The sequence below is a fragment of the Rana temporaria genome, chromosome 1, assembly GCF_905171775.1.
Source record: "Rana temporaria chromosome 1, aRanTem1.1, whole genome shotgun sequence".
Classification (NCBI taxonomy): domain Eukaryota; kingdom Metazoa; phylum Chordata; class Amphibia; order Anura; family Ranidae; genus Rana; species Rana temporaria.
This window is the reverse complement of record NC_053489.1, coordinates 614,299,056-614,321,197: the sequence shown is the minus strand read 5'-3', so window position 1 is coordinate 614,321,197 and position 22,142 is coordinate 614,299,056. Positions and strand designations below refer to the sequence as shown.

General features: G+C 44.7%; 1 protein-coding gene across 2 annotated transcripts in view; it reads left to right on the top strand.

Moving 5' to 3' along the window:
* The first annotated feature begins 858 nt into the window (after positions 1 to 858).
* CTBP1 (C-terminal binding protein 1) overlaps positions 859 to 22,142 on the top strand; it is a 556,415-nt gene continuing 535,131 nt past the window's right edge. The window contains exon 1 of one of the 2 annotated variants that reach the window (XM_040335253.1): positions 859 to 1,009. In XM_040335253.1, coding sequence (XP_040191187.1) covers positions 952 to 1,009 — 58 coding nt within the window. In that variant the 5' untranslated portion in view covers positions 859 to 951. The remainder of the gene's footprint in view (positions 1,010 to 22,142) is intronic. The other variant, XM_040335258.1, reaches the window with a different exon arrangement.

The following is a 22,142-nucleotide window of genomic DNA, read 5'->3' as shown; positions in this document are numbered from 1 at the left end:
GTGGGATCAGTGGCAGGGAGTTGGGATCAGTGGCAGTGCTGGCGGGGAGTTGGGATCAGTGGCAATGCTGAGGGGGAGTTCTGATCAGCCAACTTAGGTGCTCTTGATCAAGGTCATCTGCTGATCTGAGAACTGTAGTGGGGACTTTTAATGGCAACTATAATCACAGGTAGTGTTACTCACTGTGTTTCTGGCTCAGTCGCAAAAAGGCTAGGAGAGTGGTGCAGGCTTCAGGAACAGCCCAGGATTCGGTGACCCCTGGCAAATCGCCATTCGACCCCCAAGGGGGTCCTGACCCACCAACCACTGCCTTAGGAAGCCTATAGGTCCGTTTATCCAGACCTGGAAATTTGTAAAAGAAAATAAAACCAGTCTGTTACTGCTAAACTCTTAAAAAAAAATAAAAAAAAAGCTAATTGCCTAGTTGCCATGCTGATCCAAAAGGTCTTATCAATTTCTAAGAAGCGGATTTTTGGCAGCTGACGTCACAGAGCTGGTCCAGGCTCTGCAGGGATCCTGACTGGCTCAGCCTTTCAGCGGAGCACTGAGAGCCCAAGCCAGCCGCTCTCGCCCTCCCCACAGTCCGGCGAACTGTGAGCGCTGAAGGTGCAGAGCAGAGAGTCGCTGACTAACAGTGACCACTCTCCACTCAGAGTGGACCTGAGAACTGAGCAATCAGTGGTCTTTAATCACTCAGTGTAGAGCCAACAGGGGACAACTACAGCTCGGATCAATGCTGCAGCCATCTAGGTGAGTATGTATGTTTATTTTTTATTTTATTCCCGCACTGGCTAAATGTTTGGACTTTCTCGATCAATCAGTATGTTACCTATTTTCATATATTCATTCTCTTTTCAGGTGAGACGCTAAAAGGAACATTTTCTTCTTTCTTGGTTGGTCATCTCAGCCACGCTGGTGAAAAATTGTAAAGACACAATTACTGCCCATCTCATGTCTCTCATGGAAAAACACAAAGTGAAGCGGCAAAGGTTAGATCGGATATTTGAAGGTAAGTCCATGTCCCTTTTTTTATATTTTGCTAATTTTAATTCCTGTAACCCAACTAAAAAATGACAAATGTAGGCTGCCATCGTCTGACACCCACAGAGCATTCTGACAGTGATGTTTACAGGTGTGTATAAGTGTTCACAGGTGTATATAAGTGTCTATACAACTCCCTTGGAGCTGTCTCACTGCTGAGGCTGGCTTGCATCTGGAATTTGTGAACAGAAGTGGTATTTTGAACTAAAATGGACAGTTAATAACCAGGAGTTAAAAACAGGAGTTAAAGGAGTTGTAAATAAAATAAAAAAATTATGCTGACATGACTGTTTACAGAGTATAGAGACATAATAGTTAACTGATTCCTTTTAAAAACGATTAAAAATAGATAAAAATCAATCATATAATGTACCTGTAGTTTCTAGTTTCGTTTTTGCATGTTGTTTCCTGCCTCTCTGCTTGCTGTACAGAGCCACAGAGCCACAGAGCAGTGATGGTTTGGAAAACGAAACTGATCCAAAGGGGAGGTGCTGTGGGGTTTTAGACACACAGTAATCACACCTCCTTGAAGTTAGTGACCACAGAGAGAAAGCTCCCAGCACTGTGGTTATCAGGAAACAGACAACCAGGAAGTGTGGAGATCAGAGAAGAATTACAGCAACGAACAATGAGGACATGAAAACAGCACTGCATTAAGGTAAAGGAAGCTATTAAGATAAAAAAAAAAAAAATCCTTTACAAACCTTCTAACCTGTAAGTAACATCTTAAACTTCCTATGAGTAATTATATTGTAACTGGGAAATGAGTGCTAGTTTAGTTCAAGGTTTTGCACAGTGTGCCACATGTATGCAAAATTGATGCAACAGCTCCAAGATGGATACCGTTGTGACAGATGCGTGTGGGTTTCCCTTCTGGAAGCTCACATTAGAGATCTGGAGGAGTAAGTTGCAACACTGGGCAGAAAGGATAACCTTGAAAGGGGTCCTCTGCTTGCTGAGCAGCTGGTCAGTAGGGTTGATGTGGAGGGTGGAGAGGCAAGTCAGGATTATCAATTAGGAAGATTGGCTAACCTCCCTGGCAGTATGATTCTTTCAGATTTTAGGTGCTGAAAGCAGGACCATTATTTTGCATGGAAATTTGGCGTTTTAGATTGCAGGCCTGTAATTCTTAGGAATAACTCACCTAAATCTGTCCAAACCAGAGTCTAGTAGACTATGATAAAGTTTGAAACACAAAATCATAAATTATAATATAATAAATAATAATAATTTAATAATAACCATACTTTTTATTCAATAAATCTTAACAAATAATATATTCAGAAACTCTGATTTTTTGGGGGGTCAAACAAGGGTGCAAAATCATTATTCAGTAAACGTCTCGGGTATGAAAAATTTTAAAGCAAGGTACAGCGCAAAGTCCAACGTCGCAGTCGGCACAATAGAAACGTGTTTCTTTACGTATTTTTCTTCCGTTGTCGTCGCATTTGGAGCAGCAAACCACACACATCCTTGTGGGTGCTGTTTTTTTTTCAGTGGGTGGAATGTGGTCCAAAACATTACGACCAGTCAGTCGTTCAGGGTTCACAACACCAGCAGCCCGACGTCCAGATCGGTTTACCGCCGTTGGCGTTTGGTGCTTCAGAAAAATCAGTTCTGCCACCTTCCACACAAAGTCCGCATGGACCATAGACCTGTCACTTTTTTTTTCCATCAGGATGAAGGCATTCCAGAGGCATTGTGGCTTCATAACATCCTTGCCACCTTTGGTATGCACCATGACGGTCGAGGTGTTATGGACTGTACTCATAAGGGAAACGTCCTTTTTGTCCCGCCACTTCAGTGCCAACATTTTCCCTTTTTGCCATGCAGCTACTTCTCCTTTCCCAAGCTTTTTGTTGCCAAATGCTGATGGCATGTCACGCCGGTTAGGCCTCACGGTCCCATAAGCATCGGTCTTATTTAGGGCCCTTTCACACTGGTGCGTTTTTGCCACGTTTTTGCGGTAAAAATAGCGCTATTAAAACGCTCCCCATGCCCCTCTCCATTGAAATGAATTAAAAACGTGGTAAAAACGCGGTAAAAACGCTGTAAAATCGTGGTGTTTTACCGCGATTTTAACGCTCTGTTTTTACCACGTTTTTACCGCGTTTTTACAGCGGTTTTTAATTCATTTCAATGGAGGGGTCATGGGGAGCGTTTTATGGGCGTTTTAATAGCGCTATTTTTACTGCGAAAACGTGGGAAAAACGCACCAGTGTGAAAGGGCCTTTAGGATAAGGAACTCGTACAGTTCTGGGGAGGTATAAAAATTGTCTGTGGTGACACAGTAGCCCTGGTTCAGCAAGGGCTCTATCAATGAAAGAACGGAAGCGGTTTCCATCCCAAAACCGCTGAATCGCTCGCAGAATTTGGTCTCTTTCCCAGTGTACAAGACTGACTTCCAGATATATCCAGAGCTGGATTCACATAGCATAAATGATTTTATGCCAAAGCGAGCGCACTTTGATGCGATGAACTGTATCCAGCTGAGCCTACCTTTGTAGGCCATGAGACTTTCATCGATGGTAATGTCTCGCTCAGGAATATAGGTCCGCTGGAAGTTCTGCAAAATAAGCTGGTAAACCTCCCAAATGTTTTTTCAGCTTTGGAGCTGGATGAGAATGCTCATCAAAGTCCTCATTATTTTCAAAGTGCAAGTATTTCATGATCAATGAAAATCTGTACATGACGTTTCAAAAAATAAGATGTGGCCAATAATTTGTTGGTTGTCCAATACCATTTTTGCAGGGGTTTCCCCACCACTCCCTGTAAAATGATGAGGCCCATAAACTTCCAGATGTCGTCGCTGGTTACAGGCTCCCATTTTCTGCACCTTGAAAATCGCTGATGGGTAGCAGCTTGTTGTTCCTGGTATCGATTTGTCTCCAAAACAATTTTGGCGTTCACTTCAGCGGTCAAAAAAAGTTGGAGGTATTCCAGGGGATTGTCATTCTCAACGTCCACTTTTATCCCAGGTGCTCCTGTAAATGGAAATCTTGGGAGCGCTACATGCTCCGCACCGCAATAAATTGCGCACCAAGTCCGCACATCGCTGGGCACAGTCGCAGGATCGTCGCTCATTTCACTTTCTGCGTCTGATGACGAACTTTCCCACGCGTCGCTGTCACTCAGCTACTCCGCAAGTGATTCCGTATCGCTGTCGCTGTTTTGCAGCAGGTCACATAGCGATTTTGAGGTAGAGGCACGCTTTGCCATGATCGCTGTGCAGTTTGTAGACACAGGTACAGTAAATCTGCAGACAGGGCACTGGAGAAAGCACTGGGGGGCAATCAAAGGTCACTGTATATTATTTTTAATTTTAATCCAATTGTATCAGTGTGTTTTACTTTGTTTCTACTTATACTTTTTGAATTTCACGCCGTTAGCCCCCCCCCCCCCTTCCGCCGCCCTGCGTCGCGACGCTCGCAGGGTAGAGAATCAGAGGAACACAGTGCATCGGGCGGACATCCGGCCGCCGTGCACTGGGGAAAGACATCGCTGGATCGCAGGGAAAAGGTAAGTCACCTTTTTCTACATCCAGCGAGGGAATCCCGAGTGTGGCTCGGGGTTACCGATCGTAGCCTAAAAATCTCACCCAGAGCCAATACCACCAGGGGGGTTAATGTAGTTAGAGGGAATGGTAGGGGCTCACAGAAAATGAAGGCTAGTCCTGTGTTTTTGCACCAAAACAAATTTTCCAAGTTGAGTGAAGATGTGGAGGTGGCAAACACAGAGGTGGCAGCCCTGGATGTCACTGCTACCCCTAACAGCCGGGAGAGCATCCCATCTAGTAGGGGTGGTGAGGGTAGTGCAGGTAGGCCTAGACAGTTGGTGGTAAAAAGGGATTCTATAATCAGAAGAACTGATAGAATAAATTCACCTCAACCAAATGGTTTGTCTCTCCCTGGTGCTAGGGTTCGGTATGTGGTGGACCGGGTTAATAAATTAATGGGAGGGGCTGGGCCCGACCCATCTGTCTTGGTCCATGTTAGAACCAATGACAGAGTACATGGAAGGTGGAGGTTCCTTAAGAATCAATTTAAAGAACTAAACTGTAAGTTGAAGGGAAGGACCTCCAAGGTGATATTCTCTGAAATATTGCCTGTGCCATGCACAACACAGGAAAGAATGGGGGTGATTAGAGACCTAATTGCATGGCTTAGGATCTGGTTTAAGAAGGAATGGTTTGGGTTTCTAGAGCACTGGGCTTACTTTTCATTTGGGTACAACCTATATGCTAAAGATGGTTTTCACCTGAATGGAAGGGGGTCTGCTGTTTTAGGGGAGAGGTTTATGGGAAAGCTGGAGGAGTTTTTAAACTAGGATTGAAGGAGGAAGGTGAACTAGAATTTAATCAGGCAGACAGGTCAGTTAGGGGTCAGACATTAATGAAGGGTGGAATGGGGATAGATGGGGGGAAGGTTATGGCAGGTGACAAGAAGGTTCCCATGTTGCAAACAACCACTGGAAATTAAAGTGCTATTTGTAAAAAGGTTCCTATGTTGCAAACAACCATTTGAAATTAAAGTGCTATTTGTACTACTAAAAAAGATATGCAAAACACCAAAGCAAAATGTAATAATGCATTTAGGTGTTTGTTCACCAATGCCAGAAGTCTGCCAAGTAAAATAGGCGAGGTGGAAGCTCTGGTGCACAAGAAGAGCTACGATGTAATCGGTATTGCTAATTCTTGGCTTCATTCCTCACATAACTGGGCTATTATTATTCCTGGCTATGCACTCTTTTGGAGAGACAGGGTAAAAAGGAAAGGTGACGGGGTCTGTCTCTATGTGAGAAATGATCTCAAAGCGGGTGTGAATGAGGACCTAATTGATGGAGAGTGTGATGTGGTTGAAGCATTATGGGTGGAACTGCATATAGATGTGCGTAGTTCAAAGTTAATCATTGGAGTTTGTTATAGACCACCCAATGTTAATGAGGGGGTGGAGACTCAGCTCCTTGCACAGATGGAAAGGGGTGGGACGGTGATAATAATCCCCCATTAATGGGTAATAATGGGGGATTTTAACTACCCGGAAATTGACTGGAATAATGGCACTGCTGGGACAGTTAAAGGGCAAAAATGTATAAACCTATTACAGGACAATTTTATGGTCCAGATTATTGAGGCCCCAACTAGGAATGATGCTCTGTTGGACCTGGTAATCTCAAACCATGCAGAACTTATTACCAATATTCATATAAAAGAACATCTGGGTAGCTGTGACCATACCATGATTTCACTTGATGTTAATTATAAGCAAAAAACACACGTAAGGGAAAGATAAAAACACTTAACTTTAAGAGAGCAAATTTTCCATGGATGAGGGCTGCTCTCCAGGACTTAGACTGGGAGGGAATATTGACATCGATTAACACAGAACAGAAATGAGAATTCTTCAAAAAGACTGTATGTGAACTCACTGCAAAGTATATTCCCATGGGCAATAAGTTTAAAAGGCTAAAAATAAAACCTATGTGGCTCACAACCAAAGCTAAAAAAAGCTATAAATAATAAGAAAAGGACTTTTAAAAAATATAAAAATGAAGGAACACTATCATCGTTTAAATGTTACAAAGAATATAACAGAATATGTAAAAAGGAAATCAAGGATACAAAAATTCAAAACGAACAACAGGTTGCAAAAGATAGTGGACAACCCCCAAAAAACTCATCAAATATATTATTGGTAAAAAGGTCAGGTCTGAGCATGTAGGCCCTTTACAAAATTATCTAGAGGGGGTAACTGGGGACAAAGAGAAGACCATTTTTTTTAAATACTTTCATCAGTTCTGTGTATATAAAGGAGCATGGGGGAGCTCAAGTCCATAATGGGGATGGTATTGACACAACCCCAAATGATCCACAATGGCTCCAAAGTGATATGGTCCAGAAATAAGGACGTTATTCCACTGCATAGTTTAGTGTCATCTGCAAAGACTGAAATGGTACTTTTAATTCCAGACCCACTATCATTTATAAAGATATTAAAAAGTAAGGCCGCGTACACACGGTCGGTCCAAACCAATGAAAACGGACTGAAGGACCTTTTCATCGGTCCAAACCAATCGTGTGTGGGCCCCATCGGTCAGTTATCCTTCGGTCAAAAATGTTAAAACTTGCTTTAAAATTGAACCGATGGACGCCTAACCGATAGGTCAAAACCGATGGTTAGTATGCAAAAGCATCAGTTAAAAACCTGAGCATGCTTAGAATCAAGTCGACGGATGCTTGGAAGCATTGAACTTCATTTTTCTCTGCACGTCCTTGTGTTTTACGTCACCGCATTGGACTCAATCGTTTTTTTAACTGATGATGTGTAGGCACATCAGACCATCAGTCAGAGTCATCGGTTAACCGATGAGAACGGTCCTTCGGACTGATTATGTGTACAGGGCTTAAGGGTCCCGCAGCTTGGCATTGCATGCTATTATTGAGCTTATGATCTACCAAAACCCACAGATATGTCTCTACTATGGATCCCCCCAGTTGTACCCCCCCCCCCAGTATGTATGATGTGTGCATATTCTTAGCCCCCAAGTGCATAACTTTTTTGCGGTTTCCAAAGCGAACAAAGTCCTTTCTTGTATTAGTAGAGGTATGGACTCCAGAGAGAGAGAGAAAGATATAATTTTGCCCTGTACAAATCATTATTAAGACCTAACCTGGAATATGTTTTGGGCGCCAGTTCACAAAAAGGATATTGGGGAACTGGAGAAAGTGCAGAGAAGGGCAACCAAACTGATAAAAGGCATGGAGGAGCTCAGCTATGAGGATAGATTAGAGGAACTGAATTTATGCTCTCTTGAGAAGAGGCGATTAAGGGGGGGGGGATATGGTCAACATGTACAAATATATAAGGGGTCCATATAGTGAATTTGGTGTTGAGTTATTCACTTTACGGCCAACACAGAGGACAAGGGGGCACTCTTTACGCCTAGAGGAAAAGAGATTTCACCTCCAAATACGGAAAGGTTTCTTCACAGTAAGAGCTGTGAAAATGTGGAATAGACTCCCTCCAGAGGTTCTGGCCAGCTCAGTAGATTGCTTTAGGAAAGACCTGGATACTTTCCTAAATATACATAATATAATATAACTGGGTACTGGCATTTATAGGTAAAGTTGATCCAGGGAAAATCCAATTGCCTCTCGGGGGATCAAGAAGGAATCTTTCCCCCCACTGTAGCAAATTGAACCATGCTTTGCTGTTTTTTTGTTGCCTTCCTCTGGATCAACTGTGGGTATAGGATTGTGTATATGGAATTTATGATATGTGGTAGAGCGAGGCTCTGTCCCAATGAAAATGGTGTTGAAATGGACACAGAGGCTGCATATCAGCTGAGTGCGGAGCTGCAGAGCTTAAATTTAAAGACAGAGAAAACTGCTCTGGCAGTTTTCTCGGATTATTCTATTTCTACATGAGGGGCTCTGTGGCTTGGAGATCCTTCAGAGATATGGGTGGGGTGGGATCTCCAACCCTGTGTCCGGGTTTTAAAGACAGCCTGCAGGGTGTGTGCCCAGGTGCACACAGCTCATATAATGAAGGGCTGAAGAGAGCAAAAGTGAGAGGAAGGTGGAGTTGGAGCAATTGCTGCTAGTGTCTCTGTGTTGGGATAGACGCTGTGTGCGGACAGACGCTGTGGGCGTTGAAGGGCTTCAAAGCCATGTGCACCCAAGACTGGGGGTCTGGAGGAGCTGCTGGTTTAAGGGACCAGTACCTATGGCAGCAGTGCTGTCGAAGAGTAGCCAGGTGGGCTGGTATTTTCAGTTATTTCTGAACATCGTTTAAACCCCTGCGTGGGATTCCTGAGTGGACTTTTTTTTTTTTCCTCATTTAATAAACGTGGGCTACCAGGCTCTTAACGTTATATGCCTGTTTGGTGTCGACTCACTACACGAAAACACATCTACCACGAGAGCTAAACACCCCCAATACCACAGATATTATTTTTTGTTTTAACTAGATGGACTTGTGCTTTTTTTAACCTGACTAACTATGTAACTATGATGCTGAAAATGCCCATCACCCACCTACAACATGCAGTTTGAAAGTTGAAAAGTATAAGTTTGCATATGAAGCATCTCCAACAGGTATCCATCTTGAAGGCAGAGTCCTTTTATATGAAAGCAGTTAGCAAAAACTGGGAGCTGAGTAATGTAATGGGGGCTGAGGACAGTAATGCAAGGAAGCTGAGTATTGTAATTTGGGGGGTTTATGACAGTAATATGGGGGAGCTGAGTATTGTAATTGGGGTCTTATGACAGTAATGTGGGGGAGCTGAGTAATGTAATGGGGGCTGAGGACAGTAATGTGGGGGAGCTGAGTATTGTAATTGGGGGCTTATGACAGTAATGTGGGGGAGCTGAGTAATGTAATGGGGGCTGAGGACAGTAATGTGGGGGAGCTGAGTATTGTAATTGGGGTCTTATGACAGTAAAGTGGCGGAGCTGAGTAATGTAATGGGGGCTGAGGACAGTAATGTGGAGGGGCTGAGGACAATACTGTTGAAGAGGGTTGATGTCAAGGGGGTATGAGAACACTACTGTGAAAGGGGAGATCTTGATGTGAAGTGGAGGGAATGGTGATGTGCAGTGGGCACAGCGGACACTGGTGTAAGGATGGGATCGTGATATGGGGCTCGGTTCAGATCTGTGCATGCGCATTTGCGTGTGCATGTCATAGGCAGTTCAGCCCATTCATTTTAATGAGCTGCACTACACATGAGAAACGTGGGGAAACAAGTCCCTGACTTTTTTTTTTATTTGTGCAGCACCAAGCTGCACGGTCCTGCAGGACCACGTGGTTTGGCGCACTCATGTGCTAAAGTGTGGCATGTTCCTCTGCAGGATGGGAACATGTGCACTTTAGCTTGCGTTCCCCAGCTGCACAGCTGAGAATGCCTAGGAGGAGCGGGTGCTATGATGTGAAGGATCTGAGTCATCGCACAAACATGCGATTCGGACCTCTGCTGGAAGAAGATTTTACTAACTGGACCTCCGTGAATTTTTATTCAGTACCCCTGCTTTAAGGGTTCCTCAGGGGTCAAAAAGGTTGAGAAAGCTTGATGTACACATTCCATAGTGGGTGTCTGTCCTTCCTGTGTGAGTAGAAATGTTGGAGTATTCTTCTCCGAAGAAGTCACTCGGATAAGCTAAGAAATGTCTGCAAAATGACAGAAAGAAATTAAAGAAGTCCACTTGAATGTGACTATTTTTATCAGAAATGGGTACAGAATAGGTTTTCTGGATAGGAATCGTGATGGCATGTATCTTGTGTTGTCTGCTGCAGGTGGGACTTTTAGCTTTAAAAGTTTAAAAAAAGAGTATAGGTTCACTTTAAAGTGGTTGTAAACCTTGATTATGAAATTTGAACAAAGCAAATTACTTGTCTCAATTAAGAGCACTAAGTGCCATTTCTGTCTACTGCCTCGTTCCTCTGCTATCTGCATGAATCAGTTCTGACAATTTTTCCTGAAGCACGAATCAGTTTTTTCCTGACACCAAGAGAAAAAGGTGACAAGAGAGGGAGCTCCAGCATACAGCCTGTGATTGACAGCCTCAGCTCTGTTCTTCTGCGATGTGTGGAGGGGGGGTGTCCCTTTCCTCCAATCAGGTCTCAGAGCTCGCCACTCTGAGCTCTGCAGTGTATCATTTCAGCTCTCTTACTCTTGCTTTCTAAAAGCTCTGACAAGCTTTGTAAATTGTGGACTTTCAACAGATGTAGAGAAGAAAATACTGCAGATAAACAGATACATCTTATGTAGGAGGATTTGTTCCATCTCTGTGTAACAGCTGAGGCCAGTCACTTCACTGGGTATATGCAAGGGTTTACAACCACTTTAGGCCTCGTACACACGATAGGTTAAACAGAGGACAACGGTCTGATGGACAAAACCAATCGTGTGTGGGCCCCATAGGTTATTTAACCATCGGTTAAAAAAAAGTCAACTTGCTTTAAAATTAACCTATGGATTCCTAACCGATAGGTCAAAACCGATCGTTAGTAGGCACAACCATCGGTTAAAAATCTGCGCATGCTCAGAATCAAGTCGACGCATGCTTGGAAGCATTGAACTTCGTTTTTTTCAGCACGCCGTTGTGTTTTACGTCACCGTGTTCGGACACAATCGGTTTTTTAACCGATGGTGTGTAGGCGCGACGGACCATCAGTCAGCTTCATCGGTTAACCGATGACAACGGTCCATCAGACCCTTCCAATCGGATGGACTCATCATGTGTACGCGGCTTTAAGAATGGCGGCTGCATAATACAGTCTGTAAAGTGAGTACAAAGAATATCTGGAAATAACAGCGATACTTTCCACTCTAGTATTTAATTATATGAAAATTGGAATTGGGTATTATTCACAGATAGTGATTTTTTTTTCAGCGTAAACATAATGGCAGGTTCTTTTTTATATTTACTCCAAGCAATGTCATAAAAAAATGAAAAAGAATGTTAGATGTGCTTTGAGGTTTGAAATTGAGCTGAAACATTTCACAGAATTGGAATACTTCCAAAGAATTGTATAGCATTAGAAAGCATAATTCCTCAATATAAATTACACTGCTTTACCAGGCTCAATTACAGGGGCTACTAGAGCAATAAAAATAGCACCACTAAAAGAAAAAAAAATCAATGCGCAGATGAAGCAGCGTGAAATCTAGAACTGATTTTTCCCTTTTAAAATTGTGTGATTAAAATAAATTGTTTTTCTTCCCACTTGGGAATATATCTAATGCTCAAGCCCATATGTCCTTACTTAATACATGACAAAGTGTAGGTGATAACCTGTCATCAGAGAAATAAATAAGCTTCATATTGCATTCTGATAGTGTTGGTTGCCTGGCTATAATGTTGATCCTTTGCCTTGATTTCTGAAGCACTGGACTCAGAAGATAGTCAGGCCGCGTACACACGGTCGAACATGTCCGCTGAAACTGGTCCACGGACATGTCCGACCGTGTGTACGGCCTAGCGGACAGGTTTCCAGCGGACAAAAGTTTCTTAGCAAGCTAAGAAACTTGTCCGCTGGAAACATGTCCGTCGGACATGTCCGATGGTTAGTACACCTAATCGGACATGTCCGCTGCTTATGACGTGTAACCAGCGTCCCGAAATGCCGCGCATGCGTCTAATTGATTAGACGCATGCGTGGAAGCATTGCACTTCCGTGTTTGAGAACGTCGGTGTCTTCTACGTCACCGCGTTCTCTGTCCGCGGGGATTTTGGTCTGATGGTGTGTACACACATCAGACCAAAAGCTCCCAGGAGACATGTCCGATGAAAATGGTCCGCGGCCCGTTTTCATCGGACATGTCTCCTTGTGTGTACGGGGCCTAAGGTGAGACATACGCAAGTAGCATTTTTTTTTTTTAAAGAAAGTAATGCTAGTACAGAGCTCAGACTGGAGAAGCAGGCCAATGAGCCAATCAGGTTTCTGATAGGAGGAGAGAGCAGAGGGACAAAGAGATGAGCTCACCAGTCTACTATGTTGTCTTTCACTGTTCAGTAACAGGCAAGAGGAGGGACAAACCTGTGTTGCTTGAAGCGGAGCTCCAGGCTCCTTCAGAAAAAATGTAAAGCCAGCAGCTACAAATATTGTAGCTGCTGACTATTAATATTAGGACACTTACCTGCAGGGCCGATCCTTGGCAGGGTGCACAGGGTGCATTGCACCCAGGCGCCTGCAGAGGTGGGGGCGCCGAACATCTAACAGACTCTCTAACAGAAGCCCTCTCGGTGTCCATCACAGAGGCCCCCCTCCAGGTCCCAATAAAGTACTCTGCTTCTCTTCCTGTATTCTGTTTATTGTTAAGAGATCATGTAAAGATCCCAGGTTAATGAAGACTTTGCGGGGGCATTTCTGTGATTGAGTCATTGCCATAGAAACATTTGTAAAGGGGAGGAGTTAGTAAAATGACGACCCCCATGTAGGGGCGCCAGAAATATCTGAAAGTTTACAAATGTGGCAGCGGAGGGGGGGGGGCAAATAAGCAGAGCTTCCCCTTTTAGGTGGAGCTCTGTTTGAAGTGCAGCAGAGGAAAATCAGCTCTTTGGCTCTTTAAAACAGGGCTGTGCTGTGTGGTATATTTGTGTATATCAGGAATAAAAAGACAGAAGGTCAAATCGTTTAGCACAGTGATCTCCAAACTGCAGCCCGGGGGCCGGATGTGGCCCGATGCTTACCTTTACCTGGTACTTGGGGCACTATTTCAGAAAGTGAAACCAATAATGAAACATCTTTCCCCTACTGACACCATCGATGGAGCACTATTCTTCTCATTGATATTGACAATGAACTACTTTTCCTCCCAATAAAACTAATGATGGGTCCACTGAAGCTGGGGCATTTTTTTACTCACACCGGCCACAGTCCAGCCCCCGTAATTCCTAAAGGACCGTAAACTGGCCCTTTGCTTAGAAAGTTTGGAGACACTCTGGTTCAACAGAGTTGCCCACACCAATACGTGTATTTCATCTGTGCATTCAGCTGTTTGCCTGCAGTTCAGGCTTATGCTTTTCTCCCATCAAAGGATTTCCTTTAACCCCCTTAGCGGTATTCCCGAGCGTGGATTTTCAATGCAATTATAGGTAACCCCGAGTCACGCTCGGGGTAGATGTGCAGAGCCTGCAGCGCGCGCTGGCTTACCTTTTCCAGGCAGGTTACTGTACTTACCTTGTCCCTGGATCCAGCGATGCATCCCCGCTGTGTGAGCGAGTGGCATCCTCCATTCGATTCACACAGTGCCCGCATGCCGCCGATCTTCGTTCCTTGCGACGTTACGACGCACGGGGGCGGAGACCGGCGGCAAATTCAAAAAAGTAAACAAACACATTACATACAGTATACTATTAGGCCTAGTACACACGAGAGGATCGATCCGCGGAAACGGTCCGGTGGGACCGTTTCCACGGATAAATCCTCTGGCGGATTTTGATCTCATGGTTGTACTAACCATGAGATCAAAATCCCAGCGGAATTCCCTCCGCGGTGACGTGTCGCGCCGTCGCCGCGATGATGACGCGGCGACGTGCGCGACGCTGTCATATAAGGAATTCCACGCATGCGTCGAATCATTACGACGCATGCGAGGGATGGAATCGGACAGATTGATCCGCTGAGTCTGTACATGCTAAGAAATCTTGATCCGCTGGAAATCCATCCCCGGGGGAAAAAAAACGCGGAAAAATATCCGCTGGATCGTACACACCAGGGGATCTATCCGCTGAAACAGGTCCGCGGATAAATTTCACTGGATCGACTCTCTCGTGTGTACGGGGCCTCTGACTTGTTTGGTCAGATTTAAGTGAGTTATTCCTAAGAATTGCAGGCCTACAGTATAAAACGCAGAATTTCCATGCAAAATAATTGTACCGCTTTTGGTACGTAATTCCAGACAGAATCATACCGCCAGGGAGGTTAAAGCCATGACAGCATTTGGCCGGGAATATGGGCCGTGTGTATGCTCCATGGCAGTTTTCCCAACAGGAAAAATTAGAACATGTTTCCTTTTTTCCCGATGGGATTCCAGGCGGTTTTTAACCCGCCAGTTTTCCTATGGGGAAAGCCTGCGGGGGAGCATACACACGGCCTGTTTTCCCGGCCAAAGCTCTCATGGCAGTTTTCCTGTGGCGTGTGTAGGGGGGAAAAGCTGCCAAGCTGGTTCTCGGCTTTCCCCTCGGGTTTCCCGGCAGTAAAAAGTCCGCCGGGAAACCGTGTGTACGGGGCATAAGTTTAGGAAAATCCCTCTAATCCTGTACCCTCTCCTATATCCCACAGCAGCAACCTGCTGGTGCTGCGGGGGTTAATTCCTGCACTGGGTCTATGAGAGGCACTCATTAAAGCCTCATTCGCACAATCCGATTATCCAACAGGAATTGTGTGATGGCAAGCTGTTGTCGGAAAATCCGACCGTTTGTATGCTCCATCGGACAATTGTTGTCGGATTTTCCGCCAACAAATGTGGGATAGCATGCTTTCAAATTGTCTGCCAACAAATGTGTTTTGTCAGATTATCCGATCGTGAGTACACAAGTACTTCAGACAAAACTCCAAAGTACACAAACACGCATGCTCAGAATCAATGCTAACCATAACACAACATTAGCAGAAGTTGCCCAAAGGGTGGCGCTAAAGATCTGAAAAACCATGTAGTTTAGTGTTTGTTGGCCGACAATACTTTGCAGTTTGTATGTGTAGCACTAACCCCCGAAGGAGCTGCTGAGTATTTTCGGGCGGTACGTTACCTCTATCTTCTCGCTGTCGAGGGTAATAAAAGAGTGTCTGAAGAATCCAATATCCACACGATACACTTCTTTTTCTAGGATTTATTTGCAGAACTTAGTAGAAAAGAAGTTGGAGGGGTGGAAGGGTAAATAGGTAAATAGGTTTAGTGTATAATCTCAAATAGGAAACACTCCTGCTTCCAGCAAACAGTTCTCGTCGCCACTCTAGCCAGAGTGGGTATTGCTCACCCGGATAGGTCCCTCTCACTGGCCTAGCAGCCGGAATGGCGCACGGAATAAAGTACAGTCTCTGCCACTGACCTTCCTTTACAAGGAGACACTTTTGGTCCAGAATCCTCTGCCACAGGATTCAGCACCCAGATCTCTCCAGATTAACATTTGCAGAACTTAGATCTGACCGGCGATCACCATCAAGCCTCTCAGTGTATGGTGCATCCTTCGATGAAGTTTCCAGGCCTTCTCCCAAGATACCAGCCTCTTGCATGGTCCTCTCCAGGATAGGTCCTCCCCTGGCTTCCTTCATCAAGTGGCTTCCTCCCGCAGGACGGACAGCACAGGATCACCTTGAAAGCGCAGACCCAGTCTGACTACTGGGCCTACTAAGCGAAATCACAACCCCCGGACCAACGTGGTCCTGGAGCCAGGATTCAGGAACACGCACCCCAGGCCAGGCAGGCCATGAGGCGCGTGGGACGACAGAGCAACCACCGACCTCGCCCAATAGCGTCTGTCCCTTAAGTACCCCTCCCAGCATGCACAGCGGGACGATCACTCCCCTGATTCGCTGCCAAGGGGACACCCAATACACCCCGACTCTGCTGCTGTCACCCTTGGCATGGGACGGTAATAAGACCCCCAGGCGAACAATGGTGGTTGCTCCCAGCACAGCCATGGCTGGAACAGAGGCTAAATTGCCCATAATTACATCTGTCTGAGCCAAATAACAACTCAGACCCCCTCTAAATTTACAGGCGCTGCTTTTGGCAATGTAGTGTAGCTCAGATACAACCAAGCATGTTAGTATGGTATGCTAATTGGTAATGCATACCTGAGATGGGCCTAACCCATCATTATCAACATTTTTTCCAACCAGCACCACCTTTAAAGCCCCTATGACCCCTGCCAGCTTTCATAATGTACCCCAATTGGAACCCCCTAAAAAATCCCAACCGTAAGGATCCAATGCGGAAATTGAGCCTTGCAGGTAACTATATAGGGCCTGCTATGGGGATACACATGGCATGCTTACCATTACCTGATTTGGACCACTGCACAAAGCAAGGTACATAAATACATGGATGAATGAGTTTGGGGTGAAGGAACTTGACTGGGCCTGACCTCAACCCAATAGAACACCTTTGGGATAAATTAGAGCGTTCTCGTTCACATCAGTGCCTGACCTCACAAATGCGCTTCTGGAAAAACATTCCTGTAGACACACTCCTAAACCTTGTGGACAGCCTTCCCAGAAGAGTTGAAGCTGTTATAGCTGTAAAGGGTGGGCCAACTCAATATTGAACCCTATAAACTCAGACTGGGATGCCATTAAAGTTCATGTAAAGGCAGGTTTCCCAATACTTTTGGCAATGTAGTGTAGCTCAGATACAACCAAGCATGTTAGTATGGCAAGCTAATTGGTAATGCATACCTGAGATGGACCCAACCCATCATTATCAACATTTTTTCCAACCAGCACCACCTTTAAAGCCCCTATGACCCCTGCCAGCTTCCATGACGTACCCCAATTGGAACCCCCTAAAAAATCCCCACCGTAAGGATCCAATGCTGAAATTGAGCCTTGCAGGTAACTATATGATAACGCAACTGCAGGACAGGGAAAAATAAAATATAGCAAAAGGGGGCTAGTTTGTCTGATGTTGGTACTGATCTGACTTATCCTAATCCCATGTTCCCTCCAGCCAGTGCCTAGGCACTTACCCTTTCCCCCGCAGCCTCTTTCTTTTTTCAAATACGATTTTTAACTTAACCCTGCACTGACCAAGCCTCTTCTACAAGCCCAGTCATGTTATGTATGCTCACAGCCACCAGGCCTAATTCTTTACGTGCTTGAATGCATTTAGAGCCCATGTGTACATTTGGGCCTTACATGCCAACTTCATCTCCCCATCCATCATTGAAATCCATTAAATGGAGCTCTGAGACTTATTTATTAGTTATAAAATATGTAACCAAATATTCTGTAATTTCTTTTGATATTCTTGCTGCTGCGTGTTAAAGTAAGATTTATTACATGTTTCATCTGTAATATTCATCACTCAGTTGTAATTGGCTATGCAAAATATTCCGCCAAATGCAGATCAAGTCCTAGCCGAAATTCTAATTTAATATAAATACATTTTCTAGATAGAAAACAAATGATGAAAAACTAGGCTGAATAATCATTTCAGGCTGAACGCTACTCAATGAAGCTGGGAAAACAGAGAGTCGCTTGAATAATAGCATGAGCTTATAAAATCAATGGCTTTGTTTGCTTACTCAGAACTAAACTAAATAATAATTAGAATGTTCTAAGATATCTCATTTTTGAGAGGGAAAAACATAAAAGAACCAGCTGTAGCGGGTGCGGATATTTAAAGTGTAATCCCAGTCAAAATCTGAGTTTAAATCCACCCCCACCTCCATTCTAAGGCTTTTTATAAATGTTGTAAAAGGAAACATCTGTAAACTTACCTTTTCTAAAGGGCGCTCTGGTACAGTCACATGATCTCTACATTGGAGGTTTTAGTGTAGAGAGCAGCGACGGCTGCAGAACCTTGGTGTTGACATCACCAATAGTCAGTGTAATGTGTCGAAATGGCAACATTTTCTTTGTTGTTTTTTTTTTTAATTGGTATCTACAACAGAGGCCAGTGTGACAGCGCAGTGCTATTGGGAGACAAAGACAGAGCTCTGTCGCACTTTTACAGAAAGTGCCTGAACAAGGACCTTAATAGCAGGATCACTGGCTATTATTACAGTAAAAGCTGCATATTTAAAAATATTAATGTTTTTTCTTTATCATACACCACGGGACACAGAGCCAGTCATTACATAATGGGTTAAGGGTCACCAGCGGTGATTGGACACTGGCACAACCAATTGAAGACAGTTCCCCTCCATATAACCCCTCCCATCAGTGAAGTACCTCAGTTTTTCCGCCATCCTGCTTGAGGAGATCCTTACCTGGACGCTCACATTATTCACTTGGTTTGGTGGCATCACACCAGCGCTACACCCCCATAGTAACTTACCCTGAGAGGCTCCTATTTTGGTACACCTTACTGGTGTTATCTCTATATGGTTAAAAAGCACTTAATCTATTGTGGCTTGGCTGTCAGTTACTGCCACCCGGCGGTGTCTAATAGAGTTGTCCTTTTTACCAAGGAGGATACCTTTTGCTTATATCATAACCTGTTATCGTCTGCAACTATTTTATCAATATTTTTCAAACACGTCGTGTACTTCTATATGAGATACTACTAGCTCCTGAAGAAGCGGTACCCGCGAAACATGTCGAGCTAACAGTTGTTGTATCATGCATTACAGTTATTCACGTCCGGTGTGAGATGTGTTGACTCTTTCTAGACCTTTTATTGGATCAATATATGGTCTCTGCAGTTGCTGCTGCAGTTCTCCTTTTTAAAAAATTTTATTTTATGTACCGTATGTTTTTCCCTTTTTAACAAACCTTCATGGGTTATATGTTAATAAATGTATCTATATTTCTATAATTGGTGCCTATAAAGAAAATTTTTTCTGTATTCTTGACAATTGTTGTTCCAATCTATTTAGAAAGCGGCACTGCGCTATTATAGACACCCACAATCCATCCTGTGGCTGGTGTTCTACCAACAATCTAATCATTTAGTGTCTAAAGGTGTTGGACGCGATAGGATGCTAAAAGGAAAGCTCTACCAAAAGAGACCCTCTGAGGGTAAAAGGAGCTATGCTTTCAGACCCATCCAAGACGCCTAAAGAGTAAGCCAAAACTGGATGGGATCCGGGCCTCATGCACGAGGCGTTGCCTGTAATGTCTCTCTACGGAGGACTGGGCTCTGGGATCCAGCACTTTTGCTACTTCGCTAAAAGTCCTGGTAAGAGTCTTTTACAAGGCCCAGGGGAGAGGTATCCTTTAAATAGGAACCCATATCTCTGAAGGTTGGCACACAATGCCCGCCGTGAGGGGTGAATATTGGTAACGGTCTGATTTTAGCAGTAAAAACTGCGGCGGGAAAATAAAAAGAAAACTCTTTGAATGAGAAGGTGTGTCCAAACTTTTGGTCTGTACTGTATATCCTAAGGGACTGCATAGGCCAGCAAGCTCTCTCTTTGAAGGACACAGCAGCATTACAGGGAAGTAAGACTCCAAGTAGTTGGGCTGGGTACTACCAGGAAGTGACTCACGTTATGCATGGAAACTGTGTGTTTGAAGTTGCATACTTTATGTAGATTGCTAAACTGAACACAGTAGTATATGCTTTGGGGTACCTCGGCTTTGCTTAAGCAGTATGACTAGGACAAAAAATAAAAAAGCACTGCTGCTTGAGACGGAAGGCTCTAACAGGGCTGGCTCAGTACCTTCCTCACCGGGTGTTAATTGACGCACCTGTACAGGATGAGCCATTACCGCTATCAGGTTGAGTGGCTTCTCCGGTAAAGCCTGGGCCTGCATATGTCACTGAGGACACTTTGGCAGTAGCCCTGGGCAACTTAGAAGGCAGAATCGCTGAATTAATCGCAAAGTCCTCAAAAAAGGACAAAAAAAGAAGCAGATCTCCTTCTGTGGTAAACCTCCTTTCAGAAAAATCTGATAATGAGGATGATGCTACACCTGCAAAGGATGAGGATGAGGAGTCGGATGGATCAGAAACATCAGAGGAACCTTTCTCTGCGTCCCAGATTCTGAAGTCACAGGTGCAATGTTATGCTGGAACAGTGCGTTCTGCGTTTAAGTTACCATCTTCAGAGGTAACTGAGTACCTGTCTCCTCCCTGGGTTCATTAAAACCCCTGCAGGGGGTATGCTCTTTCCCAGTTCATAAATTACTAGAAATTTGGCATTCTTTATACTATGGAGGATACATTTTCCAAGAAATGGAGCCTGCCTTCGGTAGATGCAGCTATTTCTTGTATAAATAAAAACCTGACTTGTCCGGTGGACAATGCGAAGGTGTTTAAAGGTCCTTCTGAAAAGAGATTGGAATCTTTACTAAAATCCTTGTTTCCTTTGGCCGGTTCAGCTACCCAACCTGCTGTAGCAGCAGTGGGTATGTGTCAGGCTGGAAAACCTGCCTCCAGCCAGTGGTGACGGCATTTTCAGCCAGCCACAAAGGGCAAAGGAAATCAGGCTCAGAAGAACAAGAAGTCGTGGGGTTCAAGAACTAATAAGCAAGACCCTAAAGCCACTCTGGGAAGGGGCGCCCCCGCTCGGCCGAGTTGGGGGATGGCTTTGTCAGTTTTCAGCGGCATGGCAGATAGAAATCCAGAACAAATGGGTAGTATCCACAGTATCCCTAGGGTACAAGCTGGAATTTCAAGAGATCCCATCTTCTCAATTCCGAAGTTCAAGACTCTCCAAAGATCCACTTGTAGCACTACCCCCAAAAGAGGCTGTTGGTTTCTTTTTGGTGGCATGTTACCTCGTGGCTCCTCCGCCGTCTTAGGGGTTTACAGTGAAAGCAATAGTAACGGAACGTCCACGACAGGTGTCTTTTTCTGTGCTCTTTATTACCCAGCTGGGTAAAAACAATAAAACTTGTGGTGAAAGGTAGAGATTCAGTAAAAGGAGAAATAGCAGATTCAGGTGTAGCAATAGGGAAACAGTCCTGCTCCTGCATGTAATGTTTCTTTTGCCACTCCAGCCTGAGTGGGTACAGTGTACCTGGACAGGCCTCTCTCACTGACCTGGCAGCCAGAGTATTACTCGGAACTTAAGGAAAAGTCTCTGCCACAGACCCTCCTGAGAATTGAGATAGCGGAGATAATCCTACTTGATTGATCACCTGGATCCTTCAGGTAGATTGCAGTTAGGTTACCGACTGATAGGTGACTGACGTCCAGCCTCTCAGTACCCGGTTACCTTGATCCCCGGTGGATGGTCGAGACCCTATTGGATTGCCAGCCTCTCTTGGCTCTCCTCAGGTGGACTCCCCACCGAACAGCTTCCTCTCAAAGGAACAACGCTTGGGATCTTCTCAAGATTAGGGACCCAGTCGATCACTGGGGCCCAACCACAGCTCAAATGTTCCGGACCAACGTGGTCCCGGAACCAGGAACACTGCGAACCCCGGCCTGAAAGGACATTTCGCTGGGGCGCCGTGATGTGGTCACCCTAAAGGTGGGGGCCACACTGGAAGAAGACCCAGACCAATGGCATCTGTCTCATAAATACCGCTCCCCAGCATGCACAGCGAGGAAAACCCCTCCTGATAGGCTGCTGGGAAAAACCACCCAAAGCTCAACTCCACTGCTGCCACCTGTCGTCCTGGGGTGGAATCAGCACCCCAGAAGCGACAGAATTAGCCCACAGCACAGCCAAGCTGAGACAGAGACAAAAATTTAAGCAAATCAGCCTGGTCAGAGATAACTAACTCTCTGACCCCCTCTAAATTTAAACTAGCACCGGTTTTTAGAAGTAACCAGGCGCTACAAACTAAAAAGAGAATTATTTTTCAAAGGATTGGATCACTTCTGATCACAGAAGTACCCCTAAAGGAGCTAAATTTGACGGTCTGGCTGCTGAGACCCACATTTTGAAAAAACGCTCATTAATGCTAGAAAGCCAGCCTCCAGACTCATCTACTATAGAGGTGTGAATCCAGAGGATGGAATCCTCAAAAATATGAAAT